Source organism: Phalacrocorax carbo, chromosome 3 (assembly GCF_963921805.1).
Source record: "Phalacrocorax carbo chromosome 3, bPhaCar2.1, whole genome shotgun sequence".
In the NCBI taxonomy this organism is placed as follows: domain Eukaryota; kingdom Metazoa; phylum Chordata; class Aves; order Suliformes; family Phalacrocoracidae; genus Phalacrocorax; species Phalacrocorax carbo.
The window spans coordinates 105,215,033-105,234,101 of record NC_087515.1 but is presented as its reverse complement, the minus strand read 5'-3'; the positions used below and the strand labels follow the sequence as shown (position 1 = coordinate 105,234,101).

Below are 19,069 nucleotides of genomic sequence, written 5' to 3'. Positions count from 1 at the left end.
ACAAAAAGCAGATAGGGCACAGGACTGTTAAGTTTTGCTTTGCATTAACCAGAACCTACTTTAGTACTCTTTTCTGTATATTTCTTAAAGCAGCTTTAGGCCTGCAGATTTCCTATGGAACAAAAAAGTTTATACTTCCATTAATTTCAAGTGGTCAGGTGTCTGTACTTCTTTTTACTACAAGTCTAACAAAACTCTAAACATGGGCATTAATAATAATTATCATATTCTTAAGAATTTGCATTAGATACTAGCATGCAAATAAAAGTCTGCATTAAAAAAAATGTTTCCTCCTGGCCCAGAGAATATTTCTTTTTGTGTTGCTCTGTCATGAAAAAAGCGATGTCTGACTTGTAAAAGAATGATGCACTAATGATCACCCTAGTTCTTCTAAAAGTATCATACATAAACTCTCCTTAGTGCAAACACTGGGACTGTACCAACTCTCAGACTATCAAAAGTTTCTAGTACTGGAATGCAGTGTTTGTCAAAGCAAACTCATTACTGAGATTTCTTTTCATGGAACATGAATTTTGGAACAAGAAAATACAAACTCTCTAAAAGTATTAAATTATACATACTAAACAAAGAGAGAAGTTTTCCTTTGCTTCAGAGCAGGCTTAGGATGACCTCCTTCATTGATTCAGATCTCATAACAATTTTTTCAGTAGTTTCCTCTTACCACGTCATGCATTTTCTACTACTGACACAGTGAGGCACAACTCATTCTTTCTAGTTTTTTCAATTCTTAAGAATGGCCTAAACAAACTGTTTCTCTATATTATTCAGAGAAAAAGTAAAAAACAGCAACACAGGGAGAACCCGAGACTTAGATGAGTATTTCTATTTCATGAAGAAAGTCAGTATCAGGGGTCCACAAATCAAAATCTGTAAGAAAATACATTTAGTGACTCCCAAAAACTTAACTGTTTTTATCTGTCACCTTTAGCACATGAAATGTAGAGAGATAGTCCAAGTCACAAGGGTGTTCAGGAAAAAATGTGTACTATTTCTATTCTGATTTCTATCGGTTTTGAAATTTTGTACCCAAACCAAAAACCCCTGTACAAGATAGAAAAGGAAAATTGCATCTAGAACACTGAAAAATCTAGATTTCTAAACCAGAGGAATTTCACAGGAGAAGGAGAAAGATATACAGGAAAAACAAGCACATGCTGAAAAACGTTTAAAAATACAAAAAATGTAAAAACAAAAGAAGTATCTCAGATGAATGGATTGGCCCTCACCAACACCTTTAGATTACTCTGTTTCTTTACAAAGTAGTTATGGACACTATTCCGAGCATGAACGTCTTTATTCAGTAAATAACTTGGATATCCAAGTGCGGCTCTGATTTGAATTTAGGAAGCAACACATCTAAATTTTGCATCGATAGCTAAGTCCTTTTCTGTTTCCATCTTTCAGTCTCTGCTTTGGATGACCCTATTTCTCTGCACTTGATGATATTTATTCTGAAGAAAGTGAGGCACTAAATAATAAGAATAATAATTAGTCACAAACAAAATGTAAGAATCATGCTATAATGATGCAATTTTATATAATAATAGCAAGAGATTATATCATCCAAAGGAGAGGAAGGAAATTTTGCCTGTGTGCTTTTCCCTTTTTAACTTGCCACTGCAAGAATCAGCATCTGTATTTCCATAGTAGCAGACAAAATTCAAATCACATTTGATGAAATGAAATAGAGAAAAAATTCCCAAAAGATTGTTCTCTTTCCTTTTTTTAATCTTAGAAAGATGAAAACTTATGACTTTTCACAAGAGTACTTTACAGGTGTGTAAAAATGCTGATGAGAGGTAAAACAGTGTTTCTGAGTTAACTGTAGTTACAACTTAAAGCCTTAATTTTGGAATGGTGCCTACACATCCTTTCTTTTCTGTTTGAGTATTATCTAAATTATATGAATTGGGGTAAAAGGTATTAGATGTAGTTTATGTGGCATATATTAAGGGAAGAATCATACAAGCACCAGTACTCATCTATAGTTTGAGAATGAAGTTGTCTGATTACTTCAGATTTCTTGGATATATCTACACCTTTTGGATGGATTTGGTTTTTGGAACTGTATATCACACTCATTTCTATGACCAAGAGTAACATACTAATTTACAGGTTTCAGTAGAAAGATTTTGCATACTATACACAGTGTCCTGTACTCATATGCAAAGTTACTACTATATGGTCACCCTCTAAACAGAGTATAGGCCTGATATTAAAGTATAATATAATAATAAATAAGGCTTTAAATAGCAATACAGATATACATCTCCAGTTCCCTTCATCATATGCTAGAGTTCTCTATGTAGAGTAACTGAAACAAATTACAACTTTCTCATTCAGCTAAGCTTTCTTAATAGATATCTGTTGATTGGTATTTCATGTAATTAAATTTGATAGCCTAATGTCCATGATCCATCTGTGTCTTGCTGTATGACCAGCACGAATCATATTTCTCATAATTCAAATCTGATGTAAATAATTTTAATGAAAAGAAAGGAGTTTCAAATGTCTGCCGCAGGCATTATATTATCAGAGATACTTTACAAAACAAACTGCACTGATTTCAACCTTCATTTTAAGAGACCTGAGGATAAAATAAATTCATTTATTTACCATTTAACTTTCTGTGCTGTGTTTGCTGCTCATCAAGTCTGAGATGTTTCTATCTCTGGAGACTAAATACACTTATCCTTACAGCAGCAACACTACAAAAAAAAGGTTGTTATGCAGATTGTCTAAGCTTTTCTTCACTTTTCAAGCAAGAAACAGTGGGTAAAGCATGCCTGCCTCTGAATAGCAATCCATTTTGAAAACATTGACTGTAATATTGCCGTGTAGATCTCTAGCATTTTAATTTAGCACTCCTAGTTTTAGAAGTAACTGCATTATTTGTCAAACAATATATTTTTAGAAAAAGAAAAAAGAAGAGAAAAGGTGTTACATACATTTTGTTAGGCTATTATAAATATTAAATAAAACCTTTTAAAGTCAAATGCTTTTTTTACAGGGTAGTCATTGTCTGGTTAAGTTTGACAATTTCATAATACAAGATATTTTTTTTTTCACTGCAGGTATGGTGTTATTAATTCAGTATTTTTAATCCCCAGCTAGGTCACCTGGCCTCTTCCCTCCAAAAAATTATGTTGATATTTCTGCTGATTAATCATTCAAGTTATGTCTTTTGTACCTTGTCAATTTTTTCTGACACAATGAAGTGCAGTTCAATACACTGGAGCACTGCCTTCCCTCTGCACATGACTCTGAATTCAGAGCATGTCTGTGTGATCACAGCTGGTTTTGAATAATCCTTCTTATGTACTCTGTGGAGCTGCTGTGTTCAGTTTTGGGTACTCTCCTTCAAGAAAGGTGTAGATCACCTTGAGATTGTCCAGAGGACAATAATGAGAATCACCGGTCCAAAAAGTATGAAGAAAGAGTAAGAAAGAATCACAGCAAGACAGTTATTGCTACAGAATAGTTGACTGAGTGTATTGGGTGGAAGAATCAAGGTGCTGGTGGGGCAGGGAGGGGTGCTGTAGGGGTGGCTTCTGTAAGGAGAGGCTTGGGCTGCTGGACACAGCCGGTTCCAGATGACCCACCACAGTACACAGCTAAGCCCGTCAGCCAAGATAGTGGCCCTCTTGGAAAGTGTATTTAGGAAAGGATAAAACACTGCACAGACAGAGGAGGAGTGAACAAAGAGTGACAAGCAGCAGAGGGAAGACCAAGGTCACAGAAGAAGGAGGAGGAGGTGCTCCAGGCACCAGATCTGGTATTCTGCTGCTGCCCATGGAGCCCACAGACCACCAGAGCATATATCCACACTGCAGCCCATGTTGGAGCGAGTAGATATTTTCTGAAGGAACTGCAGCCAATGGAGGACCTATGCTAGAGCAAGTTTCTCCTGGAGGACAACAGCCAGTGGAGAAGACCCATGCTAGAGCAGATAAAAAGTGTGAGAGGGAAGGAGCAGCAGAGAGGAGCTTTTAATAAACTGACCACAACTCCCATTCCTCATCCCCCAGCACTGCGTGGGGAGGGGGTAAGAGTCAAGGACAAAGAAGTAAAGTTGACCCTGGGATTAGGGGGAGGAAAGTGTTCTTTTGATTTTTTTTTTTCCTGAAAGGTATTTAGCCCTATTTTAATTGGCAATGCATTAAATTAACTTTCCCCAAGTCAAGTCCTGTGAAAGTAATCTCTATGTCCTTGTCTTGATCCACAAGACCTTTCATCCTATTATGTTCCCTGTTTCTTTAAGAGTGAGCAGCTGGGTGAGGGTCTGGCTGCCGCCTAAGGATAATGCACCACCCTGAAAAAACAAGAGTTTTCAAACACCTTAAAAAGAATGAAGGCAGAATAGCATACCTTCTCTTTGTTCACTGTGAATACAAAATGAAATAATGCTTTTACACTACAGAAAAACAGATTCTGGTTATATATATTAGGAAAACTTTGCAAGGGAAAAAAACTAAAATACTGAAATAGAATACTCAGGAAGGTCTTCAAGATTAGGTTAAATTATCATCTTTCAGGGATGCTTAGAATATCTCTTGAAGTAACTGTCAGCAATGTTTTCTAACAACTATTTGCTGTCAATTAATTCAAATAAATGAAAACCATTTCACAATCATGTGTAACTTCACAATTCTTATATTCACAGCATTTTAGGTTTTCTTTAAAAATAAGTTGAATTTTACTTGTTTGAAAAGCTAAAGTGTTTTTCAAATTCAGAATCTGGAAAGCACGTACATATACTGTTGATTAATTCAAGATTCTATATTAACTCTCAAAAATTTTAAGTATAGTGTTATAGCAATTAATAATTTTAAGACTATGTCCTAATTGGTATTTCAAGTCATGTATTCAAAGTCAGGCTCAGTTAATTATTGCTTTCATCTAGTACAAAGACGGGCACTGGTAGCCCAATGCAAATGAAAGGCCATGTCACATGGTAGGGGAGTCTGCATTACACTGACTAGTTCTGACAGAAGGCAAAAATGAAGACTAACGGACTCTTACTCAGCTTAATTATCTGTGCTAGCATTATTTTAAGAAGTAGGGTTTGCTTCTATTCCTTTAGAAGTTACATTAAAAGAAATTAAAATTGGTGGTTGTAACTTTATACTGTGAAAATGGAGAAGAGTACATAATTCAGAATAAGAAAATATACATGAAACTGAGTTATCTAATAATGTTAATTGAGATTTTTTTGAGGATGATTATATATTCCTGAATGGCCAGTTCAGGGAGTATGTATACATAAAACTTAAACATCTCCAGCGAAGATTTTCCTGAGAAAGTTCAACGGAAATATGCTTGAGAAATACATGCACACTTACATTTGCAAACAGGTGGCCTCCCTTTGTTGCTCCATAATCCATCTTCTTGACACACTGCTGTTGCTTGTTGACTAGATTCTAGCTTGAAGCCCTCGTTACATTCATATATCAATCTACTGCCCAAAGTGAATTCATTACCTATAACTGAGCCATTCCCAGGGGATTCAGGAATACCACAAGATACAGCTGAAAAGAAAGGAAAGAAAAAGGTAAAGAATTGACATTTTCTCATAAATTTCTTTAAATATTCTCCCACCACTGAAATAAGAAACATAGATTAGTAATTTTGACATATCCCAATGCATGACAATGGAAATTAATTTTCCATGCTATTTACAACATTCTGATAAATGTAGCAGTATTTAAAACATTGATAAACACTTTGAAGTGCATCTAGTAAAGACAGAAGTTTTATAGATCATTATTTTTTTTAATCACTGTAGAGTCAGAAATTTCAACATAAGCTAAGGGCAATGGTTTATTTGCTAGGGAAAAAATCAAGAAAGTGTCCAAAGTGATTTGGTCTAAGAAGCAATGAACTGGAAAATACTTAAATGCTTTCTAATAGTCTTCTTCCATTCTTTCAGGGTTTCTTTCTTTCCTGCACTACTGTAAACAAACTTCATATTTGTTTGTTCTATACATATAAAAGAAAGTTATTTAGGAATTCAAGTTAACATTTTTTGTCTGATGAGGAAAGCACCTAAATATATGACTAGATGGGAAAGAGCTCCACTGAAGTTAAGGGCATTCTTCAGATATTTAAACATGTATTTATGTATTTGACTCATTCACTTCAGAATGCTAAATACTATGTGAATTCAGACTTATTATTTTTCCATATCATAAAGGAAATTACTTACAGACTTATTTTCACATTTTTTTGCTCCATTTGAATCTCTCTCCAGACAAAGAGTTATTGTCTCAAGCTCACAAAGTTTAATTTGCTGTCAACTGAAGGAAGTTTGAGCAGCATCTAGTTTTTTGGCTTAATTATTATTTGTTTTACAAGAGCTCATTACAGTTCATTTAACAGTATCTCAGAATATACAATACATACAATATGTATGTGCATACAGGATCACTACCTGCTTTAAGAATGGCATCCGTTTATTACTCTTCAGTAAATAAATACACTGAATAAAACACAGCTTTGAAGCTTTCATTTCTAAATATTTACCAATAAAGAGTGTAGTTTTACAGATGAAAATGTCTTTTTCATGTATACAGTCAATCGTAAGAAGCAATTAAATGTTTTAGGAGTTAAAAAGTCCTTTGGGTACTTGTTCTTTCCCCTTGACACTGTGAAGTTTTATTACTTTAATAAAGTCAAGATATTTCAAAAGAAGAAATGACAGCCTTTGTCTGAAATCTGTTAAACAGAGGTGAAAATAAGTATTTTTTAAAAAATCTGATTTTTATTATCATTTACCCAATTCAATGTAAATGATTAATTTCACAATATGTTGTCATGGTACCATAAACACAACACTCAAATTTGTTTTCAGTATTCCCAAATTGCCACATTTGATGCATTTAAATTAAATACAACTAAGTACTTTGCATATGATTATAATGAGGAAAGGTAAGCATTATAAAATGATGAATGGTTAGTTCATTTCAGTTGTTTTCTTCCATCTGGAATATGTCAAAGTAGAATGGTAAGAATGTTCCAAAATAAGCTGATTCCTTTGCAACATAACTTCTTGGCACTAGTTGCACCCTAACCAGCGCTGCTCTTGCCTTCTCAAAATAAAGTATTTCTCCACCTGCGGGTAAGGGCTGAAGCCTCCTGCCACTAGAAGGAGTAGTAGTGGGACAGACAAGGGAGGGAAAAGTGGTAAGAAAGGGGTTCTGAAGACCCAGGATTACTGTTCTTAATGGTGTTAGAGAAAGTGGAGAAGGGGAAGGATAAAAGCAAGTTCTGCTGCTCCCGTGGCATCAGACCTTTGTATTAGGAATCATTCCCCAAAAGATGACCACAGCAGAAGTGATGGCTTTCAGGCCTCTGGTGTACCCAGAATAGGCAGCTGAGCTTCATCTGGTTCAGTGCTCTATCTACTCCCCTAATAACCAGTTTAATCCTTTACTTACAACCAGAACCATTTCTGACCCTCTGTCACGTAAGCAGAATTTTACATTTCCAAAATGTCAGTTTGCATGCTGAATTGCCAGAAAGTTAAGCTGTCAGTTTATTTTACATCATAAAAATGCCTATGCATTCACCATTTCCAGTCATGCTTGCTGTGAAATGTTTCAGTGTCTCCAGAGCCTTGCACTATGTCCCTCCCTGTCCTAACAAGCCTCTCAGTTCTTTTCTGCCTTGTGGCAATCTTTCTGAATGTTTGATTTAACTTCTTGCCAGCTTCTTTTCCAGATCTCCTTTCTGATATCAAAACAACAGTCTCTGCGTTAAGTGTGCATACATTTATTTATATAAAACCAAAATTCAGAACTATCAGCCTATCACTCATCCATGTACGTGTAGATCTCTACATACAAGTGGACTTTATTCTAGTTCCCTCTAAATACTTCAAACATTAATTAACCTCAAATAATTTAGTGGTTTCTATGGAGCAAGAAGAATTTATTATGTCATGTGAAAACAAACAACAAAAAACCCCAGGTCTGCTTAGTTCATGTTAGAAGCAAATACTTCTGTTAGCATTTGCTCTTCATCTTTAGCAATAACCTTTCTAGAAACTACTGAAAAGTTCAAGACTGAGTAGCTCTTATGTGCAAGTTAGTTTAAACAATAAAAGATGTACAACACCCAGGTCACACCCAGGTGGGCCAATCCATTGTGCCGGGTCTGATGCAATGTCCAGTGTACTAAAGCACCTCAAAATCGGTGCTTAGTGTCACACTTCACCACTTTTATTCTTAGTGTTGTAACTCAGTCCTCTACTGTCTCCTTTTCTCAGCTGCTGCTGGATCCTGTACTGCTACTTTGGGAGGTTATTCTCACTTTTGCTTTACCTACTAATCTTAAAAGCAGTTTTGGCATTCTGGCACTGTTCCTGTTACAGTCCATCTATTTGTTGCTTGCTTCTCGTCCAGAAACTGGGATTAGAAATAAATATTCCTGCTGCTACTAATTTCTTGAGGCTACACTTGTTAATCAAAGCAAGTGGAAAAGCCTTTTACTACCTAGAAATTGAGATGCAGTTTTAGTTGCTCTTTAATGTTCTACATGTGTTACTGGAATTTATTTCTTATGAAAACCAGTAAATTTAAAGTTTATGGCAATCCTTTAAAATATCTATACACCTATATACTTTTAAGATGCTTATGTATTTTTTCATATTTAAAGCATACAAATTCACTGCATACAGAAAAGAAGCTGGAGACTGCATTATAGTCAGACACTGTGTTTATTTCCATATACTGGAAGATCCCTAAATTTAATGCACAAGGATTTATCATTTAGTGACCTGTTTCTGGTATAGAACATAGTGCTGAAAAAAGCATTTAAACACTCTAAAATTAAAGGTAGCAATAGAGAAGTACCTAAAAGTGGGATTCATAATAAAAAACATGCTGTGTGGCTTATGTTTATGGTATCTGACCGGAAACATCAGGGAGAGCCATGCCACAGAAATCCTAATTCTCAGACTTGGATACATACACAATCAACAAAGAAACAGAAAACAGGGCTGTGTGGTCTAGGGCTGTGGGTGTAAAAAGAGGTCATGAATGGTCATCTAGTTTAGTCTCCTATCACAAGCCAAAATTATACTTGACGAAGGTTCATCTAATTTGTTCCTTAAAGACCTCCAATGATGACAATTCCACATTTTTCATAGGCAATCTGTTCCAGTGTTTCACTAGCCCCTCAGAGAAATGAAGGAAAAAATAAAGAAAAGTCTAACTTAAGATCCTGTTGAAGTAAATTTAGCTGTAATTCCTCCATCTAGAAAGGACATAGATAATTATTTCATCCCTCTTTGCAGCTACTTTCAGTATATTAGAAGATTGTTACCAGGTTCCCCCTCAAACTTCTGGTTTTTTAGTGTGAAGTACTACACTTCTCTTACAGTTTTATATTTTGAAATATTATCATAAATTTAAAATACGTTATAAGAGGAAGCTGAGATTTGGAATTCCTAAAATGTGCTACCTACCTCACATTTTTATTTTAAGACTGTGTGCTAAGAGGGACATTTTTTGCATAATAACCTTCATTGAAAAGGTAAAAGGTCTGAGTTTAATTCCATGCTTAAACATGCAGAACAGCTAATTTTATGATTAAACAGCTTGGTGGTCCCAGACTCATGGTTCTTGGGAAACTGCAAATGGATGTTTTCAAGCTGGTTCCCTAAAAAAATGTAATGTCTTCTACCCCAGGGCAGACATAGAACCTAGCATCCAGCTATCTGCAAACCCACCACTCCTGAGCCACATTGACCCTGACAACTCTTTCTTGCTTTCAGTTTTTGATTCTCCCTGCTCTTCTTGCCAAGGTTTTCTCTTATTTTCTCTTATCACCTATACATCTCTGAGCCTTATCCTTCCTTTCTTACTCTCCCCCAACATGGGGGTCTGGACATCAGCTAAGCAGTGACTAAGATGACATACTTATGTAGTTGCCAAGATCCTTACTGTGGCATATACTTTTTCCTCTCAACAGCTATCTGTATTATACTGCTATTGTATAAGAATTGCTATTTTCTCAGCTTATAAATATTTTGAATGTAGCATGACTCACGTTTCTCTTTTTCCTTCACAAATTAAATAAAAGCAATAAAAATAACTTCTAATTTCCTAGATAGGAGTCAAGTCCTTTAAATATTGTCCAGGACATTATTACATGCATCTGCATTTGATAAGATTGACCTTACCAGATTAACCCATACTAGAGATGGGTTCATATTAAAATTGATATTGCTATATTAAATATTCAAAAAAGAACTCCCCTTTTTCATAACACAATCAAATTTGATTTCAACATTAATTCTGACACAGTCAAGTTGTTAATTACAAATGTAACCCTGCAGAACTGGTTTTACAGAAATTTCGGACTTAATCAAGGGCATTTGTATATGGAAACATCCTATAATGAAATCCATGAGCTGGAGCAAAAGTGTAATTTTAATTAATTTTCAAAGAGAATGCATGTATTTTGATAAGAGATACTTAACAAATTTACAAACATATTTTCCATTTCAGAGTTTATTGAAAAATATATGCTTCATCCAGACATACAAGTTGTGTCAGTTTTAAAAGTGACATATTAAAATTGAGGAATCCTACACTAATATGAAATTTCTAGTAAAGATTAAACTCATTCCCTATCTCCTAAATCTTTTTTTCCCTAGTGCTAACAGAAATCTACATGTCCACAGCCACATATATTGCTGAAAATATAAATATGCCTTAAAAATTAAAGAAAAAAATATATTTCTGAACATGCTGCATTGCTAAAATTTCACTATTATTTCTTGCACATAGTGATAAAATAACAAGGATAGACACAGTATCTGAAGTATCATATGACTTTCTGAAGTCTGATTAATATTTGTTCAGAATTTATTACTTTCTGGCACTCTGCCCCCGGTTATCCACAGTTGAGTCCTGGGACCTCATGTCAAGTCCTGCACATATCTGCATATCATCTCTTGCACTTTCTGTGAATTATTCCATTCTTCCCTTAAAAGTGGGGACATTTTTCTTAAAGTGTTCAAAGAACTGCTCTCTTTTTTATGCAGAATTCCTCACGCACTTCATTGCGTTTAGATACAGTTTTCAAAGTTAGAATGGTAATTTGGCAAGCCTTTCTCAACACATCTGACAAGTCTAGTGGATATAACACAGAAGCTTGTGCCTTTCTGGACTGGTAGATGGAGAACAGGTAAAAGACATTAGGGTACTATGTTTAAACAAATTAATTAAAACTTTAGCTCATGTACAGATGTTTAAATTTAGTCTTAATCTTGAATGGAATTACTTCTTCTGACCAAGATGTAGGCCTAGGCATCATTCTGGGTTCTTTACTGCAAAGTATCTGTGAGCTTTCACTACCTATGCCAGCACCAGCTACTGCACCTAAAATGCATTTCAAGTAAGCTCAAAAGCAGCCCTTGTCCCTAAACTTACCTCATGCCCAGCCCACACACAGATTCCCCCATAATTTGGTGACCTTCAGGAAGGACAAACAGCATCATATGCCATAACACATTATGGTATATAAGATTAGAAGACAACCTGGAGCCTGGAAGCACAGATATACAGATCCTGCTTGTGGCACACTGGCAGCCTGAGCTTCTCCCTGGACTGGTAAGGGTGTACCCATCTAGGCATGAAAATGCTCACCTGAGGAAATATTTAGCTACTAAATCACTCTGTATAAAAGATGTGAATAAGTTCTTCAACTGTAGCCAAATTTCTGCAGCTTTCTACTTTTCTTATAAATAACACAACCTTAATAGAAGAGTAAGCATTATGCCAAATCTCAGTTGACCTTTTCCTTTTTTTTTTTTTTAAGGTGCAAAATAGAACTTCCATCTTATGTTGTTTTTAGAAATATCTGAATCATCCTTGACATGAAGCATTGCTGTTAATGTCATCAAAGTTAGGGGCAACTAAACACAGGTTTTAATCAAAGAAGTTCCAACAAGTCTTAAATACGGATGTTACTACCCTTTCTTCCTATAAGCAAAGGCGGCTAGAAGCAGACGCAGATGTAAACATTAGATTAGGCCATCTATGATACGGATAGAATTAGCAGTCTTTCTCCTCTCACCCACATTCCTAATCTGACATACAGCTCCTTAGTGTCCACTGTTTCACTGTGTGAAAAAACATTTTTAACTAAAACAAACCATATTTAACAGCTTTGTATTACTTTATGTTACTCCTCTGTAGTTTGTGTGTGGCTTTTCGTAAAGAAAATTATAGACATTTGACAAATAGCAGCTACTCTTAACAAATGTCTGGAACAAGTTAAAGTAGATCCTGGTTAACTCCAGGGTACACAAAAAAAGCAGAAGTCACAAATTATGTCATTAAAGTACTGCTTATAAAGTGATTTTCTAGAATAATCAAATTAATGCCTGAAAACTACTGAATTTTTATAAAATGTTCTGTAATACAACAATACTATGAGCTGTGGACTGTTTAGAGATATGTCATTTATTAAATAAAGAAGTACTGTAAAGGTATTTTTCATTTGGTCTGTATGTGACTGCATTAATCTACTTAATATTTCAGCTTTGCATACATTAAATTCACAATTCAATATGTATTTAGATAAACTCATGATGTCAGTGTGTCTCTCGGCATACAGCAGTATTGACAATGCTGTATCTCTCTTTTGTAAAATATTCTTTGTAATGAAATTATAAAAGCATACTCAAGAAGAAAACATTCTCTTACCTTGGCAGATTGGCACGGGAGAATCCCACTGATACATGCCATTTTGGTGACGCCTACACGTCGCATTGTTGTGACCAATCATTCTATACCCAGGTTTACAGTAATAACGAACTTTACTTCCAGCGGGACCACCTGTTTTATTTATGATTCCACCATTCCTCAAGATAGGGTTTAAGCTGCAATAGGGAGCTAAATGCCAAAAAAAGGGACATTATTAAAAACACATAAACCACACTTACTTTACAAAGTTCACATTATTTGTGACACGTGCAAACTTTGTATACCATGAAAATTAGAACAGAACCCTTTACATTACTTTTGGAATCCTCAGTGAAGATTCAGGCTTCTTATGCAGAAATATAGTGAAGTTCAAAAACATAGTTTATAATCACCAACCAATTTATTCTATTGTACATGAGGAAGCTGCAATCAGGAAACATAGATTGTTCAGCAGGTTCACTCACACTTAGTAAACACTGTACTTAAAATTTGATAAATTTCTAAAAATAAAACTGTTCTTTAAGCTATATAATATACAAAACTAATTATGAATAGTTTTATTTAAAAATCCAGTGCATTTAGAAACATTTTGCCAACCATGTTAAAAAATTTACATGAAAAATAGACTCATTCATCAGATACAATTTTTCAGATTAGAATTTATGTAGCTTTTATGTACATATTCCACCAAGGATATTACATGACAATTGTATTAATTTTTTAGCAAAAGAATGTAACAAAACATTCTTTTAACAAAAGAATGTAGGTGTGTGCAGCTTCTTAAATGTTGAATGTATACTACTTCTGAAGACAAAATGCACTTATTTAAATCTAAGTTTTGAAATTAAAATAAGCCTTGCTAAACCTTTATCACTACTACTACTACTACAAATATTGTTCACAGAGATGTGTTCCTGACCAGTATGGTCCTCAAGAACACACGACATAAACAAAATATTTAGACATGTGCTGAGGAAGTAAAAAAAGTATGGAATTTATAGTTGTGTCAAGAAGTGAGTAATGAAGACCAGGGTTTTTTTAAAACAGGGTCACGATACCTGTACTTAAGGATGGAGTATGATTACCCAGGCCAGATCCAGGTCAAGAAAAGTACAGGATAGTTTGACATACATGTGGAGTCTAACACAAATCTGTTTGTTGCATGCAGTCATTTATCACAGCATAAAAGCAATATGAAAAAATTACCTTGACTCCGTATTGATGTACAAGACACTGTGTATTTGCAGCAGTGCACCATGTCAGGCTTACAAAGATTGGTATCTTTTTGGAAGAAGTATAGTAGGACCATAGCTTGCAGAAAGTAAACCTGGCTGAATATCCACCACTGAAATAAGCCTATGAATATCCTTTGCAGGGAAAACACTATTGAATTCCACTGATAACTAAACATTGGTACTAAGGACACTGAGACTGTAACTGCTGCTACAATACTAACTCTCTGTATCATACTGAAATGTGTCTTAGGCATACTATGACGTTCATATAATTTTCTATAGACAATTATCTAGAAGTTGGGGGTTTATATCACAAGTACATAATTACAGAATTTGGTTTACATCTATAACTATATTTTTCATATTACTTGTTTCTTGCACACATCCCTGATTTCCTTCTGTCAGTTTTCAGTATCTAGCTCTCTATTTTTTTAATGTACATTTCACCACCGTAAGGTGCATCGATAATACCAATTACCACCTAAAGATGGACTTTTCTGTTCACTGACTATGGTGAGATCATAGAGTTGATTAGACTCCAAACTGAGATGATTCCTTTAAATATCAAGATTTAGACGCAGTATACAAAAACCAGCATTTCTAAGAAACGCCACCCAACAAAAGCAGTAAAACTAGGTCCTACATTAAAGATGCTAAAAAATGTTGGCATCTTTTGGGATTCTATTAAGGAATTATAGTTCTCAATTAAGCAACATTATTTCTATTTGAAATGTCATTTTTATACATTCTTTCATTTGGGGAGTTATTTGAAAAAAACTAAATCAAAAAGGAAAAAGCAAAAACCAGGATGAAAATCAATAAGCTAGAATGGTCTAGTAAAACAATTGTTTGGGGTCTCCTGTTCTGTATCCCTTATAAGTACAGTGACATTCAGTTCCATGCCTACCTAAATGAAATACTCTTTAATCTGGACTAATAATTCTTTTATTAAACTGCAAACATTTCACTTATACTAACAGTAGATTCTTGGCTAGACATATAGAGTGTGGGGTTTTTGCCCATAACAAGATTTTGAGCTTAACAGGTTGCACTTTGTGTTCTAATTACCAGAGAACATACTGCCAATTTTTTAGCTGTGGTTAATTTTAACAATATACAGTATGTATGAACCTCCAAAGAGATCAGCTTTAAAATGGCATGAAATGTGGGACATTCAGGCTGCCAAATTACACAGAATGATGTTGAAATTCTGAAAGTTTCACAGGTGGCCACAGGGGAAATCTATCAGTCATAACTGTTCCTTATGTTGTAACAATTAACAATGCCCAGCGCCCAAAGGCATAGTTTAAGCTCTCCAGTGACTGAAGCGGTGTTCAGAAAATATAAAGAAAAAAAATTGTTTGAACTGAGAAGAAGAAATTGATACAAGAAAACAACAGGAACTGAAACAGCAATATTGCTCAGAATTTACTTCAACATCACTTTGGCAAATATACTTAAGTCCTAATGGCTATTATTGCAAATCTGCTATAGAAATCTATATTCTCTTTCCCCAGCTGCCTTGATGACACCTGAATATCTGCTGATTTCAACCATCACTGCAACCTACTGTTATTACTGCTTACTTTTCCTGCCACCCCAAGCGTCTCACTGAGTGAGTGGCAGCAGCTGCATGGGGCTGGAGGAGGCTGGGAAGAAGAGATCTGGGAACTGCCATGTTTTGGTAAAGCTCTGTGGAAAGTTAAAGGCAGATGTTCAAGTGTGAAAATAAAGCTATGAGATGGGTTTGACTGGGTAGGAAGGCTATAACTGGAGAAAAGAGAGAAAGCATATTTGACACAAAAGTACTGAGTTTAAGAGCCCGGGGAAGAACAGTCATGACAGACTATGCAATGAGACAAGAAGTAGGAAAGGAGGGATTGGAGGCTGAGGTAGTGATGGAAACAAGGGAAAGAGAAGGACCTGATAGGTTATTAGAAGTGGCATGAAAACAATGGATGTATTAGACTGAGATTATGTTTAGAATAAAATGTGATGCAAGGAAAACATATATATGATTTAGGGAAAGAAACCGGAAGGAAAACAATACAAAATCAATTGGAATTGACTTGTAAGAGACAGAGAAGGAGAAGATAATGGACTGAAGCAAGGAAGAAGGAGAATAGATAATTAGGGGAGACATTGTAAAGAGGAAGCAAAGGAAATTAAGGTGCGAGGCCAGAAGGGAGAGAAAGATTGACAAGAGCTGGATAAAGAACTATTTTATATTGTCTACCAGAGGAGCACTACAAGTAGACTGTTATTTGTAGGGAGGGGCTGGAAAAGGGATGAAGATCAGACAGAAAGATCGGGGAGCACAGCCAGACTGGCTTGGCAGAGGTGTTTTGACCAGAATGAGTGTGAGGATTGGGGCAAACTAAGTATGGTGAGTGGGAGTACATGAGAAATGAGAGGTCAATTCCTTGAAGTACAATAAACAATATTTCAACAGAGGACAGTACAGAAGGGATCCCACATATCAGAAAGAGGCATAATAATGTGCATGTTTTTTTCATTGAGCTGATCAATAAGTAGAGGAAGTCTACTCTGGTTGCAAAAAGTATCTGTGTAGATATAAAATTTTAAGTATGGCTGCTAAAACAATGTTTACCATCATAGTCCCCCATGGCAGAATACCTGGGATTTTCTGTTTGCTTTCTCATGAACCTTATTATCTACTTAGAAAATAATTGAAAACAATGCATCAACAAGAAAAAAAACCAAGAACATCATTAGGCTGAAAATAATTCAGAAGTTAGGAAATGATGGAGTTTAAGCCTACATACAAATTTCAGTTCATTTATACATATGCATGTCAGTATTACAGAGTCTGTAACCTTATGATTATACTCTAGTTTTGGTTACGATGTCTACTTTAAAGGTATAGGGAATGGACACTACTTATTCTTTCAGTATATATACCTTTTTTATATATATTCTAATTGTTTAAGATGAGTTTTCAGGCCTTATTAACTTCAAATTACTCACTGTTTCAACATATAATTTGTGGGGTTTTTTTTATAATGATTGTCCATATGTTATTTAGATATTGCATGAATATTAATTGGTGTATTTTCACAAAATTACATTAGAACAGGAATCATTGTTATTATCCCTATTTTACAAACACTTCAAATACAGAGAAATATACTAAAATTTTTACTATTTTAATAAGAATGATCTGATTTTTCCAGCTTAGTGTTATATGTCCAAACACAATCCACACTGACTTCGGTTGCAGCAGAATGCACTCAATACTTCTGTAATTGAAATTTAAAAGTATAGTACCAAACAAGCTCATTGCAGTTTCCAGGTATTTCATCTTGTGATATGAATCATAATATTCAGATAACTCATGTTTAAAATATAGTTATTTAATATCAGATTCACCTCCTACTCTCATAGAAATGTTTATTAATGACAACATTTTAAAATAGCAGCAGTAGGCAGTTGGTATATCAGACGCCAGCAACAAGACTGCAGGCAAGCAGCACCTATAGTCCTCATCCATGCAAAAGCCCTACCAAAATTCAGAGTATATTGTGCTGCAAAGGCAGTGAAATATGAGTAGAAAAGGCTGATACTCAATTTATTATGTCTAAGCTATACGTAGCATGAAAAGAAGTAAAATATTTAAAGCAAATAATTTACAATTCTGAAAATGGATTTTTATTTTACAGCTCTGAAAAATCTTGTTGAGAACACTAACACTTGTTGAGACAATGAAGGAATATTGATAAGAATCCTTACAATTCCCATCTTAATCTACAGTTTAGTAATTTTTAATTTTTTTCTTTAAACTGAACATCTTCTAGGATCGGGAACTGACATATTAAACCAAAGAATCACAAACAAAGCAATAAATAAAAAATATCTGAAGATCTGGAGGGTAAGTAAATGCTTCAAGAATATCAGACTGAAAACTATAGCCACTGTTGGCTAAGGGAAAATTCTGGGCTTAAACAGGAATCTCTACAGAGTGCTCATAAAATATTGCAGCTTTGTATCAAGGACCACTGGGATAAAATGCTGGTTTTCTCCCAGACAGTTTCTGAGAGGGCATCTGCCCTGGAACTTCATGAGGCTTAGCTGTTATAGGTGCAATGACACAGGAGTGCTCTCATCTAGGAATGATAATGTTTAACTACAAAACATGATAAGCTTCCATAAATACATTCCAGTGACCTGAAGTAGCTTTACATTTACAGATTTAATTTACTTTTCAAAGTGACATAGCATCCACATTCTTTCAAGGCCTTTTAAGCATCAGCATTTTTTTGCAAGGCAACATGATCACTTATGATCACAATGTCCATTTGTCCCTTGCAACTGAAGACCACCAGGGTAATAACTGCCTGGCTAAATCACACATTGCTAGTCAACTGATGTGCAGACAGCAGCACAGATAAACACTGATTTTGTATCTGAAGGACCATATTCTTCCTTTCACAAAGCATATACTCTTAAGAGCTGGAACATTTAAACATTTATGCTGAGATTTTCCAAAGTTGTTTGAGGCACTCTGTCTAAGGGAAATTCAATTAAATAATTCCCAATTCCAAATTAAAATTCTTTGAATCTGGATGTCCAACCCCCCCCCCAGATGACTTTATAAATCTCAGTGAATAATATGACATTTTCTCTAGGAATTTATCTTAGCAAAGGACATAATTTCCCAGCAGACTCTTTGATCAATAGTCCAAAAACTTATAAGATAAAAAATACTTATAGCTATTCACTGAAACACTGGCCTGTGATTGAAAGTATAAATAAACAAAAAGCCTTCTTTCAAATCCCATGTTTCCTTTGTTTAGCTTATATGCTACATATTTTGTTGAGAGATAAAAAGTCTCAGCTTATTCCACTGCTTCCTTCTAACTTTCCCTTTTGAAAACCTACTTGTCATCACTGTATTACCAGGGGATCTTATGTCCTTTGTGTTGCTGTTCTTGAAATACCCAGTGAGGCAGAGGTTTACTAACATTATCACTTTACAGATAAGAAACCAGACACTGGCTTAATTGGTTAGGTAAGATCCCACAAGAAAACTAAACATACTTCTTCTGATTACAAGAATAGTTCCTTAATTAATGGACA

The 19,069-nt window shown here is 35.0% G+C and overlaps 1 protein-coding gene across 1 annotated transcript in view; it reads right to left on the bottom strand.

Moving 5' to 3' along the window:
• CSMD1 (CUB and Sushi multiple domains 1) overlaps positions 1-19,069 on the bottom strand; it is a 1,235,979-nt gene that overhangs the window by 83,443 nt on the left and 1,133,467 nt on the right. The window contains exons 49-50 of the mRNA XM_064447944.1: positions 12,738-12,926; positions 5,364-5,549 (exon numbers count right to left, since the gene is read on the bottom strand). Of these exons, the coding sequence (XP_064304014.1) occupies positions 5,364-5,549; positions 12,738-12,926 (375 nt within the window). The remainder of the gene's footprint in view (positions 1-5,363; positions 5,550-12,737; positions 12,927-19,069) is intronic.